We start from the raw sequence: 19,671 nt of genomic DNA, 5'->3' as shown, positions 1-19,671 counted from the left end.
AGATCACATATACAATTTTATGGACTTTGTAAATTAGTATATTTAAAAATTATGCTCCACTGAGAGGTTTAAATGAACAGTGTGACATTTTCTTATCTTCAAGTATTTTCCCCCAGATGAACTTAATTTTAGTTTACAGGACATGTTTTAGAGGGAGTCTTGGTTTTTCAAGATACCATAAGGTTTTTTGGTCTCCAAGTGCAAGGCCTTCAGGATGTTCAGTCTTCTGGCTTAATACAATACTAGGACTATGCTAAGATATTAGACTTAAAGAATTACAAGTATGCATGTTAAGAGTATTGAGAACATATAAGTGGTATATAAAAAGAAAAGGTAAAAAATCATCATAACATCAAGAGAACCCATCCAGTGCTAGGAATAACAGAACAAACAGCTACAGAGCCCTTGTCATGAAGTCTTTGAGAACCTTACAAATACACATCAGAGGTCAGTTGGTTTTTTCGGGGAGGAAAGGAGTTTCTTTGATTTTTTTGATTGGTTGTTCTTTCTAGCAAAACTATATAGCCACTAAGAAACCAAGGCAAGAGGTAAGATGCATCCAAATTATTCCCCGTACCAAAGGTCATATCTTCTTTAAAGCACCAGCAGTTTCAAAATCAATTATTCTCACCTCTTTGCTTCCTCCAGATGACAAAGGTATTCATAGGCTACATTCTGGCGTCGCCTTTCATCCATTTCCTCTGCTGTTAACCTCTCATTATCCAAGACGGCTGAAAATAAACAAAACACAGCCCTCATATGGTTGAAGATTGAATGTAATGGAACAGGCACATCAAAAATCAGATCCAACCTCTCCCACAGAAACTCATCACAGTTGGTTTTTAATTCAGAAAACTAAGGATCTAATGACTTGTTCTTTACCAGCAAGAGAAAACTCTCCATTTCCTTATCCTTGTCACATACATTTGTCAGATTCCTTCCTCCTGATTTCTCAAATTGACTGCATCCCTCTTACAATTTCTTAGAAACAATCCTTTATTTTCTTATTTTCTTCTAGCTTTGCCTTTGTCTTCTTCAAAAGCACATCAATGACCACTTGTCTCCTCACCTATCCTCCAATTTTAATAGCAAAAGATTAAGGAAGGACACAAATACATATTCACATCATATAATCCCTTCTATATCTTTATAGTCCACCTCTAAAACAAGGTGGAAATGCTACTCACACTCCCTATATGGAAGGGAATCATTCAGATTCCCAACCTGCATGCCATCTTCAGATCATGCTGGAGATCTACATAGGGATAATATGCCTTAATCTTCTAGATTCTGTGTGTTCAAAGCCTCAGTGAAAAAAGTCTTCTCTTCCCATACTTACATCTCATGTCAAAAAAAGAAGACCCACAGATTTTAGGTTTTATGAACCAATCTGACAAATAGGAAATGTCTCATACTGTTATTAAGCAAAGGTTAGCTTATACCTAAAATAACTTCAACAACAATCTGCAGTGCACTTGTGAGACTCCAGCAGGAACACTGCATCCAGGTCTGGCATCCTCAGCTACAGCACATGCAGAGGGTAACAAAGATGCTCCGGGGGCTGGAGCCCCTCTCCCAAAAGGGCAGGCTGAGACAGCAGAAGTTGCTCAGCCTGAAGAAGGCTCCAGGGATACTTCACTGTGGCCTTTCAGTAGTTAAAAGGAGGCTTATAAAAGGAAGAGGGCGATACTGACGGGACAAGGGGGAACAGTTTTAAACTAGAAGTGGAGAGATTTAGACCAGATGATAGGGAGAAATTCTTGAACCAAGAAGATAGTGAGGCATTGGCACAGGCTGCTCAGAGCTGTGGTGACCCCATCCCTGGAAGTGTTAAAAGACCAGATCCGACTGACTGCCGCCTAGAACATCGCCCCGCCACAGCACCACGTTTTCCTCCGCCGCTGATCATCTTTGACGCAGTATCGTAGCACAGCGAGCCCACGCGTCGGACGACAAGATCCCCCCCTCTCCACAGCAAGCCCACGACAAGGCAGCGGTGGGACAAGGCAAGTCCGATGGGAACGGTGTTTCGCCCGGCAAACGGGGTGTGGTCGCCAAAATCGGCGGGAAGGCGGAAGGCAGGGCCGCCCCCGCCCCGCCCGCGGCGGACATCTTGGGCGAGGCGCAGGGCTCGCCCGCAGCAGACGACGGCGGCACAGCCGTGGGACGCCTCGCCGCTGCTCATCCACTGCCTTCTCTCAGCACTCCTCTCCAGCACTCAGGAGGACCGTCGAGCTTTGACGAGCTCCCGCGCGGCACAGCGCCCATCTCGGGGGAGGCGCAGCTCGCCAGGGCCCGCGAGGAGAGCCGGCGGGGCGCACCGCGCCCGCGGGGCAGTCCCGGAGCCCGGACCCCGCGGCTGCCCCCATGCCTGCGGTGACCAAGCCTCTCTTCCCAGCGCTGGACGCTGGAAGGCACGGACAGCTCGGGCTGGGCGTCGCTTGGCGGCCACGCGGATTCCCAGACCCCCGGGGTCCCAGTACTCACAGCCATAGTGGGGCCGGGACACGGCCAGCCCGTCCACGTCCTCCGCCGCCATGGCGCTGCGCTGGGCCGGGGCTAGCGGGAGCAGGGCGCGGCTGTTCCTCTTCCTGCCGCACCGGGTGTGGCGGAGGAGGAGTCGCCCCTCCACGCTCTCTCTCCCTCTCCCCGCCCCGGCCGCACCCTAGACGCCCCCGCCACCTTCGGCCGCCGCTGGAGAGGAGCGACGAGTTGCGTAGTCCCCCTCCGGCCGGACCCAGCCCCCAGTCTAGCTCGGCCCATCCCGTAAACCTGAAGGACCCGGCTTGGCCGCCTTGTCCCTCCTCTCACAGGGCCAGCGCCCTGGTCCTGAATCTTCCTGTTAGCCTCATTCCTAACACCCAGCTAAGCTCTCAAACTCCGCCAGCATATGCGGGACAACCCAGGTCAACCTGGTCATGACCCATGTCTTACCCTCTCAGCCCTCCCAGCCCAGCCATGTGCGCCCAGGCCATGTGAGCCCCACTGTGTGCAGTGCAGCCTCATCAGCTCAGCCTCCACGGCCCGGCTGCCTCCCACATGCTGCTTTGCCTAAGCCCTCTTGTCCTGCCAGGTTCCCCAGCTACACTGACCTTCGCAGTAGCAAAACCTGGCCTTGCTGGAAGCAGCCATGCCTTTCTATCTAAACATCTCTACTGACCAAACCATGGTAACTCGCCTGAAATGTCAGCGACAAGTGAAAGCAGGGTGCCCAAAAACAATAGCAATATCCAGAAGCACTGCCACAGGAGAATAATGCCCTGAAAATTTCCTTCCCCTCAGTACATATTACTGTTGCTTTGCCTATTTCTTGTTCAAGGGTCAGAGCACTGACAATGCCAGCCACCATCTATCCATTTTTAATTAGTTCCATGAATTTCAGTACCAGGGCATACATTTACTACCTAAGCCCATATTAAGTAATTTAGAAGACCGATAGCCTCTGTTACGAAAAGCATCACCAGCAGGTAAGGAAGTCATCTTTCCAGCTGTGGATTCAGTTTCGGCTTCCCCAGTACAAGGAAAACATGGACATAACGGAACAAGTACAGTGAAATTGATTAAGGGCTTAGAGCATCTGACATATGAGGAGAGCACAAGAGAACATGCCAAGAATCAGTGGGCAATGGACTGAAAAACATAAAAAGTCCCATTTCAACAAAATAAAAAATATTTGTATTCTGAAGGTGATCCAACACTGGAACAAGTTATCTGGAGAAATTGTGGAGTCTCTGCCCTTGGAGATAGTACAAGCCTAACTCGAGTTCACCTGATATTGAGGAAACTAGAGACTTCTAGAGGTCACTTCCAAACTCAATGATTCCATGAGCCCATCAAAAAGTACATTTACTTACTATATATACTTAGGCAACAAGCAATAGGACAAGAAGACACAGTCTAAAGCTGTGCCAGGGCAGGTTTAGGTTGGACATTATGAAGAATTTCTTTACAGGAAGGGTGATTAGAGATTGGAATGGGCTGCCAAGGAACGTGGTAGAGACATCATCCCTGGAAGTGTTAGAAGAAAGACTGGACATGGCACTTAGTGCCTCAGTCTAGTTGATGAGGTGGTGTTTGATCATTGGTTGGACTCAACAATCTTAGAGAACCTAATTGATTAAAGGAAGACATAATTCAATGGTTACAGAAATAACTACATTGGGGAATGCCAGACATAAATTACAAAACAAAAGGTTTCATAATGCAGTTAGGGTTCTATTTATTAACATTTGCATTACTTCACATGTGGCCGCTTGGAAGTTATGCAAGGAGAAGACATTTAAAATAATGTTTATATGTAGACTGTGGAATGCAGAATTCATTTTGTTCCCCATAAAAATCTCATAACATTTGTTGCACAGTGCCACAATCCTCCCTCTAAAACATCTTATTCTGATAAGAAAAATAAAACACAATTATTACATATCATCAAAAAACCTTTCTGAACCTCTTCAAGGTTGTAGTCAATGGTACCTCTAACAGCTCCCCTGATTTAAGATATCTGGTGTTTGTTATTGACTCTGAAAAATGTTTTTATTAGGAGCTGTGTATTTATGTCTAATTTATTGCCTTTCCTGTTCCTTGGTTTTCTTTTTCCCCTTAATATTGAATGAGCACTAGTCAGATGGCCCTGCAAGTATTATAGAGATACCTATTTTTCTCTCATTTCAAAATCGGAGCAACCAATTCTGTAAAAAAAAATCTTTTAAGTTTTTGGCCTTAATGACTAATCGCTAGGCTTCCCAGAAAAAACCAAAATCCTTTAAATAAACTACTGTTATCTGTCCTTTTGCAGGGGTTTCCGGACCAAACGTTTACTGTGATATTTATGTCAAGGATGCATAACAAATGTCTAGCCCAACCCCTCAGTCTTTATTATGACACTAGAAGGTTTGTCAACAGAAAGATTATAGTTTTATTATACTCATATCACTCATGATAAATAATAATGTTGGGGCTCCCAATTTACACATAAAGCTGTACAGCTATAGATAGTACATGCCCATATTCTTGCTACATTTCAGACCTTATTGTGGCAAGCTGAACCGAACAGAAATCAGATGACCCTTAAGACTAAACAACCATTTCTTCTAAATTAAGAAGAGTAAAAATGCACATAGAGAAAAACACTGTCAAAAATAGGGGGGTAAATGAAAAAGAGGCTGCTAAAACCTACATTATTAAATAACTTAATAGTTTTCAAACTAGACTGTTTTGAAGTTTTGAAAGGACAACCCGGAATACGAAAGGAAGTGAAGGAAAGCAATATATAATAAAGGGAGAAAGGTAAAACTGGCATTGATAAAACACTGACAGCTAACCTGCGAAACCGATAAAGAAACCTACTGAGACATACCGAAACCAAGTCTACATAGAAGGCTGCGCATTTGCTGTTGTCCTGGATTGGGACCTCTCGAACAGGCACTTGCCATCACAGCCACTCACTTTACTGCACCGTCCTCCTGCTGCGAGCCAAAGCCAACGCGCCTCTGGAGCGGCCGGGACGTGAGCGGGGCCGCGGGGCCACGGCGCCCCTCACGGCACCGCTTACGGCACCTCCCCGCGGCGCCCCTCCCCGCGGGGTCCCTCCTCGCGGGGTCCCTCCCCGCGGGGTCCCTCCTCATGGCGCCCCTCCTCATGGCGCCCCTCCCCGCGGCACCCCTCCCGCCGCGCTCCGCAGTGCCGCCCTCCCCGCCGTCTCCTCGGCGCCCCCCGCCCGCCGTTCCCGGCGGCCCCCGCGTTGCTCCCGGCAGCCCGCGCGGCCCCGCGCGGCAGGATGATCCACGAGCTGCTGCTGGCCCTGAGCGGGTACCCAGGAGCGGCCTTCACCTGGAGCAAGCGCGGCGGCCTCCAGGTGTGGCACGGCCCCGGGCAAAGCCCACCCCCGGGCAAAGCCCATCCCGGCCCCCGCCCCGCCTGGGCCCTGCGCCCCACCCTGCGCGGCCCGTCCGTCCGTCACCGCTGTTTCCCCTTCCAGGTGTCTCAGGAGCTGCCGTTTCTGCATCCCAGCGAGACCAGCGTCCTGAACCGGCTCTGCCGCCTCGGCACCGACTACATCCGCTTCGCCGAATTCGTGGAGCAGTACACGGGACACGTACAGCAGCAGGTGGGGCCGCCGGGCCGAGGTATTTCCCGGGAAGAGCGCGGCAGGTGCTATAAGGCCAAACTGCCCAGGACACAGGAGTGGCCCGTGGCCCATACGCGCGCACGCACCGAGCAGAGCTCCAGAAAGCTCTCTGCGATGCTTGTAAGGGAGGGTAGAGAGCAAGGAGGAATTAATCAAATGTAAAATCTTATTCTTGGGGACGTCTTGTAATAATTTCTGACCACAGCAGACTGGCCAGAGTTTGTCAATTGAGCAGGATGCTCATGACTATCTCCTCATGATTTGCAAAGACCCTTGAGATCCAAGAGGCACACCTAAGTGAAAAGAAGCACTGGTACCAGTAGCTCCCAGCACTTTCATAGGTCAACAAAAGAGCTAAATATAAGTCTGCTCAAGTAACTCTAATTGTGACAAGGTTGTATTTGTTTTTCTGATCACTTTGTGGTGAGCTAAGGTGCATTTCAACATGTTCTGAGCACTGACTACTGCTGTGATACTGCACAGATACTACGTTACTCTTCAGACTTGTGCGAGGATGCTGATGCAGATTTTATTGTTTGGTTTCAGGATCACCATCCATCTCAGCAAAACCAGAGTGGATTGCATGGCATTTATTTGAGAGCCTTCTGTACAGGTCTTGATTCAGTGCTGCAGCCTTATCGACAAGCACTACTTGACCTAGAACAAGAGGTAAAGGAGAGAGATACAGAACAGGAGGCTGTAATGCTGCTGATAGATTGTGAAAACTTGTCATTTCTGCAATTAATATATGAGTAGTAGTTTCTAAAATGAAACAAGGTGTTTTCCTTTCCACGTTAGGGATGCCTTCCTGTGAGAATTATTCCTGTGAGATGCCATTGTAAATTACTTTTCATCCTATTAAGTGTCGTCCGCTCTTCCTTCAGTTCAGTAAGGGCTCCATCTTTGTCTGCTGTCTCAGACTATTGTAGCTTCTGTTTTCAGTTTTAGAGGTTTTGATTAATCTCTGCTAGACTAGTAGCTGTCATACCTTGGGTAGTGTCACCATCCAGTGGTTGTGATAATTAATCTTATTTAATTGCTTTGTCTTTATAGTTTCTGGCTGACCCACATCTTTCCATCTCACATGTTAATTACTCCTTGGACCAGGTATGTCATGTTATTAAAGAGGTAGTGTTCTTTGCTTGCTCTTATCCCTCATTGAGTCCAATAAGAAAGTGGGTGGGATAAACGAGGCTTATTCCATCATGTCATGCCATTTCTATCTAATGCCTCTACATCTGTAGTTCCTTAATCATGCTCAGAGGATCACCTGCACTTCAACACAAAGCTAAGGTCTTCCACCTTGACCCTCACACATTCCTCACTGACTGTGTTTAGCCTGACCTACTGCTGGAATATAGTAACTTTGTGCATCTTGGTCCAGTGAAGGGAAGACATACTTCCTGGAGATTTGCATGTCATGTTTCTACTTTGTGAGGAAACACAAATAATAGTTTTATTAAATTATTGTGTTCAACTGCTGTCCACAGTTACTCAAGTACAGTTTTTTTCTCTCTTCCTTACATAACAACCTAAATCAATATTTCACTTCTTGTTCTGCAGTTTCAGTTACTCTTCCCCTCTGTGATGGTCATGGTGGAACAGATCAAAACTCAGAAGGTAGAGTAAAATTGCAGCTAGTTTCTCTTAACAGATTTTCTCTTTAACTGACAAAGTAATTTCTGCCCCCATCCCAAACTTCTAATACTAGAAAATAATGTAGTTCCAGTAAGGATGCCCTGTTACTAGTTCTACTGTAATTATTGAGACTATTTTACAAATTCATTTACACTGTATTTGAATTTTTCCCTTATCCCATAGTCTTTGATGTCTTGAATTTTATAGGACAGTATGCTGGTGGTTGGAATTTTTCTTTTCTGAGTCTGTTTTTTATGGCTGTTGCCTGAAATAAAAAAGGCAGAGGCTAATGTTTTAAGAATCCAGAGATGCTTACATTTTTTTAAGGGAAAGTATTGAGAGAAGCTTGAGTGTAAAGCCACACACAGAAGGCCTTTTTCATCACTACATGTAGCATGTTACACCTTTCTTTCTGCAAGACTTGTTCAGTTTGTGAAGGTATTTTTTTGTTAGCTGAAAGTGTATTGTTTAAATGTATAAAAAGGTCAATACATACCCAAATAACAGATCTAGTCTAACCTTTTCTTTCTGCAGATTCATGGGTGCCAGATATTGGAGACAGTCCATAAACATAGCTGTGGGGGGTTGCCTCCTGTTCGCAGTGCTCTTGAAAAGTATGTAGATCCAGTAAAACTATTACTTCATTCTTCTGGCGTTAGTGTCAAAGTGTTTCTTACTTGTTGAAACAGTACATGCAAAACAGCCTTGGTATAAAAGTAGGAATAGCATGCAGGGGAAGACTGTCAGGCTTGTGGTGAGAATTAAGGCTAAGGGCTTAGAAAACTTCAGACCCAGGTTTTTCTTCTTTGTTGTGCATATCACTGATCTCTGATCTTTGATCCTTCAAAATTATAAATGTGACTCCGTGAGTGTTCTGATATTTGTATGTCCTTGTGCAGAAGGTCAAACCACTTAAAATGTCCTTTGAGTAGAAACAGCAACCACTGCAGACTTATACCTCTGGTATACTAGCAGATTTCCATGGAGAAGCCACATATTCAGAGGATATGTTAGCTTAGTTTTGCACCTTCTAGTTTTGTCCACCTTTCTCTGTTTAAAAAAAAAAGATATAAAATACCACATTGGGCATTTACTACTTGCCATACTCCTTGGCTGACCAACTGGACTTTCTGGACAACATACAATGAGGTTTTGATTATTGTGTGCAAACGCCTGACTGACTGCTTCACATGACCTCAGGATTCTGGCTGTGTGTCATGGAGTCATGTATAAGCAGCTCTCTGCCTGGATGCTGCATGGATTGCTGCTAGACCAACATGAAGAGTTCTTTATCAAACAAGGCCCCTCTTCTGGAAATGTCCCTAGCCAACCCGAAGAAGATGACGATGACTTAGGAATTGGGGGGCTTACAGGAAAACAGCTACGAGAACTGCAGGACCTGGTAAGATCTATGAGTCATAACTTGGCATCTTTGGTTCTTAGTGAACTAACGATATGTATTGCATTCTACTTTGGTGCGAGCTATGATAGACTATACTGAAACCTTCTAGGATGGTAAAGTGAAATAATACTGTAATAGGTTGCTGCTAGGCCTAAGGGACAGAGACCTATTGTTTGGCACAGCTGGATAACCCCACGGTAGAAAGCCCTATGGATGGAATAGACGCTGATGTCAAGTAATGGGAACTGCTGCATGCCCACTGCTCTTGACTGACTAGTTCCTCATTCCTTATGGTCAACACTTGATCTGTTTAGCATAGGCAATGGTGGTAGTGTGAGCAATTGCAAGAAACAGGGTGTGGGGAACTTGGCTGTTGATTTGATTTGCACACTTTCTATGGGCAGCTGGGTCAGGTGCCTTTTTTGTACAATCATTAGTTGTGCAAGTTGTGCAGATGTTACATAACAGGTTAATGCTACTGACATTACTGGTAGAAAATGTGTTCTGTGAGAGTCAAGGGACTGCTAAGCAAGGGAGCAACCTGCCAGCACACTGGTGAAATGTGGTAACACTTCCTGTAGATGCTATACCATTAAAGTGCCCTTTTGCAAAGCACCTTTCTCAATGGAGTAGTCTTCCACGCTGAGCATTTGAATAGTGTCTGAATAGAGAATAGTGTGGAGCAAGTTCAACTCTAAATTTACCCTCTAGTTTATGGTGAGAAAACATTTCATGGGCACCTATGGAGTTAGTGTGGTACATGCAGCTTTGCTGTGACTACACAGAAACTGTGTTGCATACTAATTAGGTGCCCTGTGCCAACAGTCTCTGCTGAAAACGGACTACACCCAGAGAAAAACAGGGGAAAACTTTAAAAGGCAGTTAGTGGAAAAAGCTGTTACTTCACTATATTGGATAAAGAAAGTGAAAATTGTTGAGTCTTCTAGGTCCATGGTGGAAATTGTAGACTAAGCAACTTCTTTCTTCGGTATTATCAACTAACAGTGTTGGCAATTCTTCAGTCAAAGAGTAAAATAGGAACTCTTGAGTTTTAGTGGAATAGATCGATAAAATACTTGGGTATTGCCTCATCTAAAAGTGTTGCTAGAATCTTAAGAATTGCCAACCTGTTAACATCAGTATACAAATTATTACTGAATTCTCCTATTGAAATGAAGAATTTTGTAGATGGTAAACATTCTCAAAACCATGGGTGATTTTTTCTGGATTATGGACCACTGAAACTAATTCTCCAGTAACAAGAAAGCCAAATGAGATTATTAATATTGCATTCCTAAAGGAAGATCTTGCCTCCATACCTGGAGTTTCTTATTAACATTCAGAAAAAATTAATAACTTACTGTATTGTTCTAAGACAGCTTTCACAGGAACTGAGAAAATTGCCTTATCTTTGCTAGTAAGCCTTTGGATCTTTATCCTATTTGCTCACTAGTGGAAGTGTTTATATTTGGTCTGTATCATAAGTGTTCTAACAGTGTTGAAACATAGGAATGGGTGTAGGGGAGGATTATTTTTGGTAATGCTACTTAACATTTTTATGGCAGCAAAAGACTGATGTAATGCATTTACTATAACACTCCTTTTTCTTACGTATCGTAACCCTTTAATACAGCCAATTTGTTGCTGTTCCACAAAGTTTTAACTTCTTTTTCCCCCTTCTGCTGCACTCTGATGGAACCAATATCTCCAGGGAGATCTGCTAGCATACCAGAAGTATAAGGAAGATTACTGGCTTAGTTAAATGATACAAATCAGTTCTGCTACCTTTCTGCTTACTTCCAAAGCTCTTAAATTCCCCCCTCACACACACACCCCTTTATACACCTTTTCTGTCTGGTTTTCTGACACTGTTTTGCACTTGATTTTTGTTTTCCCTGGTGTCTCTGGCAGCGCTTGATTGAGGAGGAGAACATGTTAGCTCCATCTCTAAAGCAGTTTTCTTTGAGAGTAGAAATGCTGCCTTCATACATTCCTGTACGGGTTGCTGAGAAGATCCTCTTTGTGGGAGAATCTGTTCAGATGTTTGAGAATCAGAATGTTAACCTGACCAGAAAAGGTAAGGAACATCTTTCTTGCAACCTTTGCTCAGTTATGAGTGACTGACGTGTAGTTTCCAAAATGCGACATTAATGAGTCACTGACTATTGGCCATTATTCTTCAGACTGTATGGATAGTTGTGCCAGGACAGAGCAGTAGTCCCAGTGTTCTGCTTCTGATTGATTACAAAGGAGAGGTGTAAGAACAAGATGAGTAGATAACACTTTCTAAACATAGTCTCCAAGTTTCCAGCAGCAAGTTACCATGTGATTTGCTCTGCATAAAGCAATTGCAAAGGCCTTGTTTTCTTTTCAGTTTGCATCCCTCTCCCTAAAGGCTGCAAACAGACGCTAAGGCACATCTTGCTCTGTGTGTATATATTGCAGAATGGTGTCATGGGATTAGCTTGCATCCACAAACATGAGAGATTCACTTGCAAGGTAGTCCCAAAGTTGCTATGAAAGACAAATTATATGGAGCCTTAAAGACAGCAAGGGAGAGAAATTTCTAGCTGATCACTTTGTTCACTTTGAGAGCTTGAAAAGTTTACATTGAGGGTGGTTTGGGAAATATATTTCTATGTCCAGTGGGGGAGGACTCCTGTGATGGCACTACCATGCGCATGCCTACATACAAAAGTACTTAAATTACTTGAGTCACATTACAGAGAACAAAGGACCAATTCAGGTGGACTGTTTTCTTGCAGTAGCAGAAGCAAGGGGGAAAAAAATTGGTCTTCTAGCTCAGTTGGTTAAAAAAAACGCAAAGTCCCCAAGTTCAGGCAAGTAGGATAGATTTGAAAGGGGCAGGGGTATGGGGAGACCCAAACCAGCTGGTTAATGTTAGAGAAAAGTTTGTGGGTTTGAAGATCTGTCTCAGTCCTCGAAAAAGGGCTTTTAGCAGCAACCATTTATGTAGAAAATATTTGGGGGTTTTACTGACACCACAGCACTGCCGAGGCAAGTAAATATACTGCAACTGTACATGCAATAGTAATGTTATACATTTGTACTTGTACTTTGAAGCCTCCTTTTCACGTTCCTTGCCAGACCTGAAACAATGCTGCCTGGACAGCCTTTCTGTTCCTCTGTTCTGTCTGCACGTCTCCAAATGGCATCCATTTTTACTCTCTGAAATTCTTCTCATTGCTGCACAGGCTCCATCCTAAAAAACCAGGAGGACACTTTTGCAGCAGAGCTACATCGACTCAAGCAGCAACCACTTTTTAGTTTGGTGGACTTTGAATCAGTGGTTGACTGGATACGGAGCACTGTTGCTGAGGTGAGCATCCTAGGAAGGGTAACTACTATGCAGGCTGAGAAACTCCTAAGTTTGTGAAGGACTTGGAAGAAGAGGGCTCATCAGTGCCAGTGATTGAACAAACATGTCAATGGTGCAGCTGTTCTAACTGGTCTCAGAGCTTCATGTAAACCAAACTTGTAGTGACAAAACGACATTAACAAATACTATGCTCTTTCATGAGGGAAATAAGGGAATTTTGGGTTTTTTTTTTTATTTCACTTGAAATTATTTCAGAACTTTTAATTTGCTTTTAGCATAATAGATGGCATCTTGCTGTGCACATGCTTTGGCAATTTTTAATCTTTTTTTCACTTGGGGCAGGGAGGAGAACCTAAGAAAAGGGGGAGGTTAGAGAATCAAGAACAAAGCTGGGGTAGAACGGGTTTCATAGAAATTTGCATTCTTTTGCCACAGGTCTTCAGGTTTCTTAGGCAGAGTTTTTTGCCAATATATATCAAGAATTTTAACTGGTAGCATGAGCTGCTACACAGGACTCTGACTGTGTTCTCTTGTACTTTATATAGTATTTTGTATAGGTGCTCTTTTTGTATGCATCGCAAGTGTTTTAAGACAGCAGCTACTCTTCTCTCTGAATGGCCGAGATAATTCTGAGGGGAGGTTTCTGTTCTTTCGTTTGATTTTTGTATCTTCACTAGCATCTTTGGAAACTGATGGTGGAGGAATCGGATCTACTAGGACAACTGAAGGTAATGAAACTGCTACTTCATTTTTGCTAAAGCAGCTCTTTCTTTTCTTTCTTTTCTTTCTTTTCTTTCTTTCTTTCATTTCTTTCATTTCTTTCTTTTCTTTCTTTTCTTTCTATTAAATACTTTACTGCCTTACACTCTGGGCTTTCTTCATTTAGGTAAAGCTGTTTTCACTTTCCAGTCTCAAGATTGGCCAAGTTCTATCAGTGTATGCTCGAAGACAGAGTTAGAGGGGTATGTGTACTTCGCATCCTGACGCAAATGCAGCCTAGACATTTTGGTCAGTGAATGAAATTCAGAGCTATGTTTAGAAACAGCACTTGTCCAAATAATAAAAATGGGTGCCATCAGCTAGGATGCTTAAAATTTCTCCTCAGTTTTTAGTATGTTAGGTACAACAAATTTATCTCCACAGATTATAAAAGACTTTTACCTTTTGGGAAGAGGTGAGCTGTTTCAGGCTTTCATCGACACCGCACAGCACATGTTAAAGACACCACCTACGGCTGTAACTGAACATGGTGAGTGTTGCTTATTTGCTTACCAAACTGGCCTCATTGTGATATAGCAGGAAAGTGGTAAGCCATGTCCAGTACAGAAGAGTTCTATCTTAACTCTCTAGTTTTGAAACTACAGCACTTGTGAATTAGAATGTCTCAGAAAGTGACTGAAAACAATCTCTCAGAAACATTCTGATGGCAGGTATTTGAAACTGTAATTAAAAGAAAAGAGTGTCAATAGTGCATCAATTTTGTCTTTTAGGACCAAGAGTAAATAATTAATGGGTGCAAAATTAGCACTAGCTGCATCATCTTGTGCTGATACATGTTCTCTTGTTGTCAGATGTCAACATTGCATTTCAGCAGTCTGCTCATAAGGTACTGTTAGATGATGACAACCTTCTTCCTCTTCTTCACTTAACCATTGAGTATCATGGAAAGGAACATAAAGGTATCTACTTGCATTTTTAGATGTAAATTAAGAGGGGAGATGGTGACCTTGTTTTTAAATTAATTACTTACCCTTCTCTCAAGTTAAAGAAATACTAATTTTTACCCTTTACTGCCCTATGTGATGGCCTAGACTACTTTGGCTCTTCTGAATTCTGTTCTTTCCCTTTTCCTTGCCATGGTTGCACTGACAAAGAAGATGACATAATTCAGTACCTTATTTGGTTTTAGATACTTCTCAGACTCGTGAAGGGCCTTCCCGGGAATTATCTCCACGTGAAGCCCCCACATCTGGATGGGCAGCTCTGGGCCTTTCTTACAAAGTTCAGTGGCCACTGCACATTCTTTTTACTCCTGCTGTTCTTGAGAAGTAAGTACTAGGTATGGTCTTTCTATATTCATCTGTATGTTCCCTGATGTGAGGCATTCACTAGTGTGTTGGGGGATTTTATTCTCTATGGAGAGAAAGACAGAGCTGTTGCTCCCTGAACCTTAAAATGGTTCATTCCACTTACCCATATTGAAAGTACTTGTAATGACAGTAAGACCTGCAAGATGCTGACAGATCTGCACCGATTTACAAACAGTCCTACATTGACGGTGTTTTCATTGACAGCTCCCCTCCTTACACTGAAACTAACTTCATATTTTTTAGATCAGTAATCAGTACAAGCAGAAATCTTACTCTGCAACATGTGCCATGGGGCACATGGGCCATGACCTGACTGGCCCTAACTATTGGCAGTCACCTCCTGTTTCTTTTTCCAGTCTTGCATTGTTACATTCTCCAATAACTCCAGTAACACTTAACTCCAGTACTCCAGTAACTCCATTTTCCAGTAACAGAGGAAGATTTTAGTCTTAAACAACTTTGTACTTTTTGATTGTAGGTACAACGTTGTGTTCAAATACCTGCTGAGTGTGCGACGAGTTCAGGCTGAGCTGCAGCACTGCTGGGCTCTCCAGATGCAACGTAAACACCTAAAATCTAATAGAACAGATGCCATCAAGTGGCGTCTGAGGGATCACATGGCTTTCCTTGTGGACAATCTTCAGTATTATCTGCAGGTAAGTATTACAGACAAAGATAAACTGTATCAGTTAATCAGAAACTGACAGAAATGCATGGAGGGAGCACTGAAGACCTATCTCGGGTTTCTGATTCCTTTTACCTTAAGGAAATTGGGATTTCCTTCGCAAGTCTAGAGCTTCCTCCAAGTTCCCAGACTACTGCTCCAATTACGAAGTTTTTGGACTTGTGAATCAGTGAAATGGAGGAGTTCTTTAGTAGCTTTAGTTTGTGAAAAACCATTCATCTCTGAAGGACCATCATTAAGATACCATCCTGGTTCCTTCTCTGGCCTCTTTAAGTAAACTCTACTTTGAGTTAAGTTTTGGGCTTTTTTGTTTGATTGGTTTTTAAAGAATTGAGAGGGAGCCTGGATTTCTAAATTCTCCAGAGTAATCTGGCTGAGCTTTTGTACTGCAGCCTTTACCCTAAGATTCCAAATAGTATCTCCCAGTATAAAATTCAGAAATTACTACAATCAAATACCTTTGTCTACATGCTAGCTATATACCTTTCCTTAGTTAAAGAAAATTACAAATTCCCTTTCTACTTAGATATTACTTAGGCATCAAAAATGTTGCATACCCCACATTATGTGGTGCTCTTGTCTATAATTCATTGATCAGCCAGAGAGAAGGGGATCCTCATTCTGTAACATAAGAGTAGCAATAAGGAAAGTAAATTTCTTATTCCAAACTTCTGGCTGGTCTGAAGCGCTCCCAGTTCCTCAATCCACTAATGAGGTATCTTCACATACTCATCAGGTCGATGTACTGGAGTCTCAGTTCTCACAGCTTCTGCAGCAGATAAATGCCACAAGAGATTTTGAGAGTATACGATTGGCTCATGATCATTTCCTAAGTAATTTGTTGGCTCAGTCTTTCATCCTTCTAAAACCTGTAAGTAGGTCTTGTTTTCACCTTTTTCTAACAATTATCCAAGTGCCCTAAGAAACACACCTTTTTGAACAGATATGATAAATGGCATCTTTTAAAACAGATCAGTGATAATCTCCTGCAGACTGCAGACTACAGTTCTAGGAGTTAGGCAGGTATAAACTATAACTGATAATTGAATTAAGATCTTCTAATTTACAGTTGGTGAGTGTGAATGCTGTATTCCTGGCAATTCTAAGTCAAGCTTATTTCAGTGTTTAGTTAACCTTAATAATTTGTATTTTATCACTATGTTTTTATCACAGGCTATTTTATTAAAGAAGAACTAATGAGCATAGTGCTGGGAACTGTATTCCTGAGGGATTCATACAGATATGCATTAGACTAGGAAAAATTTCCTCTTCTACTTAAGAGAAAAAAATAGTTGAGATGTTCCTGAGTGGACTTAGGGTCTTCTTAATTTCATGATAAAAAAACATTAGAAGTATTTTTATAAACAGCATCACAAAAACATTTGCTGAGAAGGTTAGTTTCAATGAAATGCATCTCTGTGCTCATTTATGAGGTTATTATAGACTAAAGGTGTCAGAATAGTAATTACCCAGTCAGATAACTGATACAATGGAAATTCCTAGTTTAGCAAACAGTGAAACCAATGCCTTGAACCACAGCTCTTGTTGGTCTTTATCCTGCCTTCTTAATCCCAAAGCTGCAGTGATGACCTACTGGTTGGATAGAGAAGCCAGTGTTCAACTCCTGTGCCTATTGGTTCATGCCAATTGCTGTTTTCCCAGAAAAGTCAGCAAAAGGTTGTGGGAGGGGCAGAGGGGAGATGCAGCATAACATTTAAATCCTTTTTCCATAGAAAACTTTTTTTAAAATGCTGCATCAGTATCTTCCTGACTAAAAAGTACTGTATCAGAAACATCTTTGTTGTGAATGCTACAACTTTTCTGCTTTTTCTCTCTTTGTATGAACTCTGTTTCAACTATTAACTTGTACTTTTTATTCCATGTAGGTTTTCCACTGCTTAAATGAAATTCTGGATCTTTGTCATAGCTTTTGTTCTCTGGTCAGTCAGAATTTGGGTCCCTTAGATGAACGGGGAGCTGCACAACTCAGTATTTTGGTGAAGGTGAATTTATGTTTCTGTGGATCTGTTCTCCTCCCATACAAACATTTTAACTAAGCAGTTATCTTGGCTTTAAAAGCTCTAGAACAACTGAGGGTGTAAGCCAAGACCTTCTATGTAAGTGCTTGTAATTATTTTACCTAATCAACTTTTCTTGAGTTGGAAATTCTCTGTGCACAGAGGGGCAGAATGGGGGCAGATACTGGAATAGAAAGGAGGCAGAGGTTGGTACCTCTACCCCTCTTGTATAACTAACATCTAGGAGTTCTTGTGGCTCACAGCTTACCTTATCCTGGACCACAAGCATCACATCTCTTGCAGTGATTCTCTTCATCGGGCTGTTAAAGAACTGGGTAGGCAGAAGCAGAGATGAGATGCTTGTTTTCCTTCTCTTCTGAGAAGGCCCAGAACCGACATCTTCAAATTTGCAGGGATTCAGTCGTCAGTCATCACTTCTCTTCAAGATTCTCTCTAGCGTTCGCAATCATCAGATAAACTCTGACTTAGCTCAACTGCTGTTACGCTTGGATTATAACAAATACTACACCCAGGCTGGCGGAACCTTGGGCAGGTAGGAATATCTTGAGGGTTGCTTGTAGCATTATCCTGAGGTACTTGAAGTACAAAGCCATTTTTTATTGATGGCTTCTAATTATTTTGACTTACACTAAGTGTTGATAAATACTATGACAGAAAAATAACAAATCAGCATACGGTAATTTTTGGGTTTCATATGCTTTCTTCCCATTGAGTTTCTTTTGGCAGAAAGTTGAACAAGCTGCTAGTTCATATTGGCCAGAAAATGCTGGTGTGGGTTGGTAAAGGGAATTACTTTCAACATGTAGCTAAGATTGTACCTTTCTCTTGCAGTTTTGGAGTTTAAGCACTAAAGGCCTTTGCTTCAGGCTGTGACTAGTGATGCTTCAAGCACTGGAGACTGGCGCTCTTGGACAGTTGAGAGTTTGCGCTCAAATTTTTCTTTGTAGCTGGCTTTTGCCTGATGAAATGCTGTTTCACCGGGAATTGGCAGGAATTGCCTCTTATCTGAGGCTGCCCAGCAATTACAGAAAGCTATTCCATTTCTTCTGAAATCATAAAAATATGCTTTCTGCAGCTCTGCATATACTTATAAGTGCTTCCAGGGAGGCAGTCTGAACCTCTTCAGAAAGTGAAAAACCAGAATTAGATGTCTGGACTCTTCAGCTGGACTGTGTTCCACTTCAAGTTTGAGTATGGAGGAATTAATCCTCTTCTAAGTTTTGGCTGTATTCAGAAGTTCCACTTGTGTAGTAAGCTGATTTACAGTACACAATGTCTTCTAATCAAACACCACCAGATAAATGAAACAGCAGTAGCAATTTTCAATTGAGGTGAAGGGGAGGGAAAAAGAAATATTTTTTAAGTCTCTTCTCATGCAGTGCACTAGTCTAGCATATGTGCATAGGTCATGGAGACACTGTGGATATCACATGCTTTCTCTATACAATTTAATAGTTTATGTGCTAAAATTACACTTGCCAAGACAGGAGCTTTGCCCTGTTTGAGTAGAAGGGGCCCTCTGCTGGCAGGAAAATGGTTGGGATGTTCACCTGTGCTATTCTCATTCCAGACGATTTAGAATGCTACTAGTGACTATCCTACTGAACCCAAATAAAAATATCTTGTCGTGCAATTATATGGAGTATTGTCAATGTCTGCACCCCAGTGCAAAGGGAATAGCAGGGCATGGCCTTGTCTGTCACTGAAGAGTGCGATCTGGCAGGAACTCTTGGCTGTTACTAAGATTTCCTAGCCTTGCTATAATGAAGAGACCCTTGATGCAAGTCCATTTGAATGACTGGCAGAAGAGAAGCCTCCAGTCCATCACTGGGGTGTTGTAGCAGGTTTCCCAATTTGAACACAAATGCTGCCAGGAAACCAGCCTTCCCCTTAAAGGGTTGGTATTTGCACACAGCTGCAGCTCACACTGAAGTTACATGTCCTTGGGGGGAAAAAATCCTCTCTGCTCACTCAGGAAGACACAGTAACAACAGCCAGCAAGTATAAGACCTGGCACCTTCCACGCATTACAGTTGGTTATGGTAGGACTGCGCCTGATGCAAGGTTTAAAAGCCCTTGACTATGGAAAAAGCTAGAAAGCCAGAGAAAGTGTTTAAGGTTGAATGTGGGATTTACAGACCAACACAGTCAACTGTCTGAGCCATGAAATGATAGAGGAAGAAATACACATTGAGAAAAACTTTACACTTTTGAAGCAAGGGACTAAAGATTGTATGAGGATGGAGGGAGGGCTTCAACCTATAGCTGTTTGTGTGAAAAGCTTTTGCCTTTATACCAGCTGACCACTAAGATGTGAATGCAGCCGCTCAAAAGCAGACGATTTATCCCG

The 19,671-nt window shown here is 42.8% G+C and overlaps 2 protein-coding genes across 4 annotated transcripts in view; one reads left to right on the top strand and one right to left on the bottom strand.

The window, feature by feature from the left end:
- IQGAP1 (IQ motif containing GTPase activating protein 1) overlaps positions 1 to 5,614 on the bottom strand; it is a 45,635-nt gene extending 40,021 nt beyond the window's left edge. Inside the window, exons 1-2 of one of the 3 annotated variants that reach the window (XM_030955150.1) lie at positions 5,357 to 5,614; positions 632 to 731 (exon numbers count right to left, since the gene is read on the bottom strand). In XM_030955150.1, the coding sequence (XP_030811010.1) occupies positions 632 to 731; positions 5,357 to 5,432 (176 nt within the window). In that variant the 5' untranslated portion in view covers positions 5,433 to 5,614. Of the gene's footprint in view, positions 1 to 631; positions 732 to 2,487; positions 2,620 to 5,356 lie in introns of those variants that run through there. The other 2 variants (XM_030955152.1, XM_030955151.1) reach the window with 2 other exon arrangements.
- Positions 5,615 to 5,733: 119 nt separating this feature from the next.
- On the top strand, positions 5,734 to 19,333 carry TUBGCP4 (tubulin gamma complex associated protein 4). The gene is made up of 18 exons (XM_030955019.1): positions 5,734 to 5,854; positions 5,978 to 6,106; positions 6,674 to 6,796; positions 7,181 to 7,234; positions 7,691 to 7,747; positions 8,300 to 8,379; positions 8,966 to 9,167; positions 11,079 to 11,244; positions 12,383 to 12,507; positions 13,185 to 13,235; positions 13,651 to 13,756; positions 14,079 to 14,186; positions 14,417 to 14,555; positions 15,076 to 15,253; positions 16,019 to 16,153; positions 17,169 to 17,285; positions 17,714 to 17,853; positions 18,153 to 19,333. The coding sequence occupies exons 1-18, from the start codon at positions 5,777 to 5,779 to the stop codon at positions 18,163 to 18,165; spliced, it is 2,001 nt and encodes a 666-aa protein (XP_030810879.1). The 5' UTR covers positions 5,734 to 5,776; the 3' UTR covers positions 18,166 to 19,333.
- The last annotated feature ends 338 nt before the right edge of the window (positions 19,334 to 19,671 follow it).

The sequence above is a fragment of the Camarhynchus parvulus genome, chromosome 10, assembly GCF_901933205.1.
Source record: "Camarhynchus parvulus chromosome 10, STF_HiC, whole genome shotgun sequence".
NCBI classification, from domain to species: domain Eukaryota; kingdom Metazoa; phylum Chordata; class Aves; order Passeriformes; family Thraupidae; genus Camarhynchus; species Camarhynchus parvulus.
Note: the sequence above shows the minus strand (reverse complement) of the source record. Positions and strands in the feature narration are given on the sequence as shown.

Bases quoted from the DNA above. Each gene is read 5' to 3' on its own strand.
- TUBGCP4 (XM_030955019.1), top strand. From the start codon at position 5,777: ATGATCCACGAGCTGCTGCTGGCCCTGAGCGGGTACCCAGGAGCGGCC. The intron at 7,748-8,299 runs GTAGAGTAAAAT...TTCTTTCTGCAG, and splicing joins AACAGATCAAAACTCAGAAG to ATTCATGGGTGCCAGATATT. The intron at 16,154-17,168 runs GTAAGTAGGTCT...TATTCCATGTAG, and splicing joins CTTTCATCCTTCTAAAACCT to GTTTTCCACTGCTTAAATGA.